The sequence below is a fragment of the Chenopodium quinoa genome, unplaced genomic scaffold (assembly GCF_001683475.1).
Source record: "Chenopodium quinoa cultivar QQ74 unplaced genomic scaffold, ASM168347v1, whole genome shotgun sequence".
In the NCBI taxonomy this organism is placed as follows: Eukaryota; Viridiplantae; Streptophyta; class Magnoliopsida; order Caryophyllales; family Amaranthaceae; genus Chenopodium; species Chenopodium quinoa.
Genome location: NW_018745024.1, coordinates 1,918,835 through 1,924,834, shown reverse-complemented (window position 1 = coordinate 1,924,834; position 6,000 = coordinate 1,918,835). Strand labels below are relative to the sequence as shown.

General features: G+C 35.5%; 1 protein-coding gene across 1 annotated transcript; it reads left to right on the top strand.

The window, feature by feature from the left end:
* The first annotated feature begins 4,332 nt into the window (after window positions 1-4,332).
* LOC110708806 lies at window positions 4,333-4,953 on the top strand. Its single transcript, XM_021887032.1, has one exon. It carries the CDS (start codon window positions 4,333-4,335, stop codon window positions 4,951-4,953), a length of 621 nt encoding a protein of 206 aa, XP_021742724.1.
* The last annotated feature ends 1,047 nt before the right edge of the window (window positions 4,954-6,000 follow it).

Below are 6,000 nucleotides of genomic sequence, written 5' to 3'. Positions count from 1 at the left end.
TTACTTTAAATAAAATAGTGGAGAACCATTGACGTGCTACCGCCACGTGTTAAAACGTTAAGGCTTTATCAAAGTATTGCTGCGGAAATCCAACTTACATCTTAAAATAATATAATTTTAAAAACCTATAAGTCAAAGCTTACAAATTGGAACCATAAAGGCCCTTATTAAAACTAAACCAATATTCCAAAATCCCAAAACATAATTAAAATAGTAAAACATAAATAAGTTCAACACAAGGAACGAATACTCTCAATCACACCAATCCCTTGACAATGCGTATGTCAAATTCCCGAACTTCACATCATCAAGCTAACATGTGCAATACTGCTCCCCAATAATACAAGTGTAATAATTGGATCATCACAGGCTCATTGAAATGCGAAGGCCATGACCAAAAGAAAACACACAAAAGCACGCAATCAGCAAAGCTGTGTACATACAAGCTACAACGTACCAAACCTAGCATGCTCAACTAATTAAAGTAAATAAACATACAACACGAATTCATTAATCAAGACTCCACACTTAAACAATTCAATCGACTCAACATATTTGCTAATCAATTCCAAACACTTGACTCTTTATATTTAATTTAATTAATTTAATTTGGAGTAAGCAATAGACGAGGTTGTCCAATCCACCAAATCATTTTGGTCCCAAATGATCATTTAAAATAAAATTTTAGCGCGATGCACGAATGGGCGCGACTCCATTCTCACAACGTTAGTCTAGGATCCCATCTAACTTTCATTATAAAATAAAATGTAAATACCAAAAGAAAAGAGGACATGTTAATCAAACAAGCCTCGGAAAGCCACGGGCTACCACCGTGTACCCCAACCCATAATTGTCAATACTCCAGAAGTGCACGCTTTCCAGAGTTTTATTGTTCATCCATGTTTCACTTTACGTGATTACAATTTTAATTGATAGCTGACTCAATCAAATAGACCATACATAAAAATCATACATCAATTTACTTTTAATCTTATTTAGGACAATGGTGATCACATCACAAATTGACCTTTAATTTCATTAAACTTCCAAATTATCCAAATTGTTGAACATAGTCAAGCCACCTAGCCATTTCGGCTTAATCCACTTTTACTCAACATACTAACAAGTCATGCTCGAGTAATAAATAAAATAATAATAACCTTGTGGAATAATTAATAAATTCATTCCACTTAAACCATTCAATTCCAATCCTTTAATAATCCAAATGTGGTTAACAAACCAATCCAATAAAAATATGATTGTATCAACATTCCATACAAATAATTAATCCAATATAATTCAACATGCTTGCATCCATAATTCCATACAAATATAATCAATTCACCAAAACATGTCTCATAAACATAAGCACATGAATTAATTAAATGTATAACCAAACAATTTTCATCCAAGTGTTCTCTAATCATGAAACTAAGTTCTTTTCTTTAGTACCTAAACATGATACTACTTACAACGAAGTAGACATGTACGTACCTCGTATAAACAATCCTTTGTGCCACTTTTAATCACTTAAAAGTCTCCTAAGAAATAATCACTTCCTAGAAAACAAGCAACAACAATAAATTAATACTTAACCAAATTTCAGCATTATAATTTAGATTAAAATTCCTTAAAACTTCATTAAAAACATGTTTTTATGCATAATTAATCAATAGAAATCCACTAGGAACAAAAGCCCCAATTTAATTAGTCATAAGAACCCTAAAATCCCAATTTAAATAAATTGAAACCCTAGGTTTTAAAATTATAAAATCTGAAAATTTATAGCATAATTAAAATCTGAAATTATTAGTTTACAACATCAAAAACATGATTTTGATACTAAAAATATAATCTTTATACTACAAAATCAAAACCCAAAACAATTTAATAATAAACAAGATAGTAGAGCAAAAATATAAGGAGGAGGAAAGGGGCAGCCATGGTGGGCCACGGCTGGGCCGGCAGGGTCGTCGGCAGCGGCGACAGGGGGGTGCGCCGAAGTGGCTGGGCGGCAGTGGTGGTGAGTAGTGAAACTCACGTAGGAAAAGAGGAAAGGGAAAAAAGAAAAAAAAAAGAAAAAGGGAAAAGAAGGGGAAAAAATAAAAGAAAAGAAAAATAAAGGGAAAATAAGAGAAATAAAATAAAGAGAAGAGAGTTTACTAACCTTTTTGTGTGGGGAAAAATTTGGGGATGTATTGGGTATTTATAGGAGAGAGAGTGGTGTAGGGTAAGTAGTAAAATTGGGCCTCAAAATTAATGGGTCAATTAAGTAAGTAAAGTGGGTTAGGTTTGTTTGTTGGACATAAATTATAGAATGAAGGTATGTATAAAAATTTGTACCAAAATAATTTTCGACCCAAAATTAAAAATTGAAACTTTTGAAATTAAATTCCGGAAAAATACAAATAAATATTATAAATAATATATAATTTCATTTATAATATATTTAAAAATATGGGGGATTACACAACCCATAAAATCAAACGGAAAGGGGAGAGGAGTGGGGTCCCTTGTTTTCAACGCAGCTATTCCCGCTCTGAGCTTCGCCGGTGGGGGAGAGGGAAATGATCCAGTGGGATGGCGTCGGCCAACCAGGCAGTCAGCTAGGCACCGGCAGTCAAAGGTGGGGTCAGGCTGGGTTGAGGGCGACAGTTGTTGCATTGGTGGGTTTTAAAAAAAATATTTTAGAGTTACTTAAATAAACAGTTAATGAATTAAATCAATAATATAAATTAAAATTAAACTTAAACATAATTTTGATCAATCATGTAATGACACGTGTACTTTTTTTAAAAAATAATTACCTATTCAACAGATTACTGGTCAGTGGTCACTCGGGACCATTGAAAGCAAATTCATACTACCTCCGGTCCACTTTACCCGCAACTTTGAGGGGGTTTGCGGAGGTCGAGGCAAAACTTTTAAGGGGGGATTTAGAAAAAGTAAGGGTATGTAATTAGAAGTTAAAATTGGAGGGAATTATTGTGGTCCCCTTTTATTGACTTTATAAAGGGGTTGTACTTTAGTGAAAAGAGTGGGAAATTCCCACCTTTTTTTTTCCTGGCAGCTTACTAAGGGGCGAAATTTTTTGGGAAGGTTTTTTCCCCTCCCAAATTTTCCCCAAAATTCAAAAAGGCAGCAAATTTCCCCAAAGTTTCAAATTTTAGCATTAATTTCAAACAAAAGGCCCTATATAAAAGCAGGACATCCCTTTCAATTCTCCATTTTCAAAAGCAAAGTTTTAGGAGAATTGGGGAGGGGGGAGGGGGGATGAATAATTCAAGTACGAACATCACAGAAATTAGTTAATTAAGTACAAAATACAGGCAACCCTAAAAAATTACAAGCCATCTAAACTTAGATTAGTTTAATCCTAAATCCTAGAGCAACGTTAGTAGATGCAGCTTCAATAATAGGCTCTGTTGACTACCGTCCAAAAACCACCAGCCGCCACTTCATCACCAAAAAGCAATCCTGAAATTTTTTCAAAAGAGAAGGGACTCATGGGAGAGTTCATACACGAACTTATGGATGAGTTAATTCAACAAGACCAGCTCATGGAAGATGAGTTAATCAAACAACAATTCAACCAAGAAGAGTATGAAGGGTCATCTGATTCAAAGCATGAACAACAACAATATGATGAAGATAATGATGCTGATGGGTATGATGTAGATGATGATGCAAACCAAGAAGAGTTACAACACAATTGCAGACCAACAAGAGAGATGATAGTGGAACAGAAAAGAGCAATTGTTGAGGAGATTATGTTGCACATGGAGGGGGACTCACTACCAAGAGGCTTTTTAGCCAATTTGGCAAGAAAACATTCAGTGCACAAATCTACAACAACAAGATGGTTTCAGGTAATTAAACAATCTCTAGCTGAAGGTACTGTTGTTGATGTTAATACCAAAAAATTAGGCAGGACAGGACGCAAAGAAAAACAATACACAGATGAGTTTCTGACATCTGTACCATTGTACAAAAGAACAACTGAAAGGGGATATGCTGGAGCACTGAAAATACCCAAAACAGCATTGCATAGGCTAAGGCAGCAAGGCAGGCTGAGAACACACACAAGCACAAATCATCCAGCATTGACAGAGAAGCACAAAGTGGCTAGACTTAAATGGGTTTTAAGTCTAATTAATCCTGTTCCAGCAATTGGGGACCCAACTTTTACTGATATGCAGCAATGGATACATTTAGATTAGATGAAAAATGGTTCTACATCAATCCAGAAACAAGAACCTTCTACCTACTTTTAACAGAAGATGATCCATACAGGGCTCAACAATCAAAGAGGTTCAAAATCAAAGCAATGTTATGGGAATGATAGGTAAACCATTGTTTGATGCTGAAAACAACATGATACATGATGGAAAGTATGGTCTTTTTCCTTTTGTAAAATATGAAAGGGTCAAAAAGAAAAGCAAGAATAGAGATGCAGGGACTCTAGAGACAAAGGCAATTCAAAGTGTCACAAAAGAATGCATAAGGGAAATGCTGCTAACACATGTTATCCCAACAATCTATGCAAAACGGCCAGAGCAGTTACCAAAGGACATAATCATCCAATGGGATAATGCCAGGCCTCCTCAGGTACCAAAGGATGAAGAATTTCAAGTAACTTTTCATGCACATGATTTCAACATTCAATTCATATTCCAACCAGCTCAGTCACCAGAAACAAATGTTTTAGATTTAGGGTTGTTTAGTGTCATTCAATCATTACAATATCAATCTTTTCCAAGGAATCTAGATGACTTAATCAAGGAAGTGGCAAGAGCATTTCAAGAATTTGATCCTACACTAAATAAGTACACATGGATCACACTTCAATCCTGCCTTATTAAGATTCTGGAAAAGCAAGGGGGTAATAACTTCACTCCCCCACACATGAAGAAGAGGACAGCCAAGGGCTACTACCTCAACTACTTCAAGTAGACAGGGAGCTAATAGGTCAAGTTGTTCATTTTTTAGACACAGTCACAATTACAGGAGATGATGAAGGCCACATGGAAGTAGATGCAGACTGATGACTGTGTCTTAGTTTAGGAAGCCAACTATTAAGGGACTCATAATTGACTGCCACATATAACCTTTTCTTATTCAAACAACTTTTTGTGTTAGATTATGTGTAGGTTATGTGTACTTTTGGTGGATACAACTTTTTTATTTTTTAGGCAGTCATGTAATTAGTCAAGTACAAATATTTTGATTAACAAAAAGTTACATGTTTCACTCTATTTTTGTTTCATTTTTAGAGCCTATTATTTCCATAAGAAGGGTTATGATTTCAGTCAAAGCTTTAGTGAGTGTTGGTACCTCAACACAAACCTTTTTGACAATGTTTATGGAGCATCCAAACCACCCAAGTAGCTATCAGATGAGTCCCATCATCATATGGAAAACCAAAAGGGGTGTGCATTATCAAAAAAGGGACTCAATGCATGAAAGGCACAAGACAAGGGTCACAACAGGGGACTCATTCTCAACAACCAAAAACAACCACACAACTGTGAATTCATGCATCAACTAATGAACTAATCCAACAACTGCAAAACACATCAAATCTAGTGCTACCAAACAACATCCCATAACATAAATCAAATGGGTCCAAACAGCAAACTTGCCCCAAAACACCAGTCTTTTAACAACCACATACAACCATCTATCAACCACCATCATCCCAAAACAGAGCTGCTAACACAATTACTAGACAATTACGCCAACATTCAAGCATCAACTAATCATGTCAATCAAATCACAGTGATTATCCGTAATTAACAACTCACACAATCACACAATCATCAACAACAATCATCAAATAAAAGTGATTATCTAGAATTGCACATCAACAGCACAACACAGAGAATCAGAAAACACTAAATTAGGGTTTATAGAGTATACGCTGCGCATTCAATTACGAGAGGGGTTGAACTGAGGGTAGTAGATATGCAAATAGGCGTCAATCACTTCCTCCCTCGACAT

What these genes read in the sequence shown, in the direction of transcription:
- LOC110708806 (XM_021887032.1), top strand. Translation starts at nt 4,333, where the DNA reads ATGGGAATGATAGGTAAACCATTGTTTGATGCTGAAAACAACATGATA.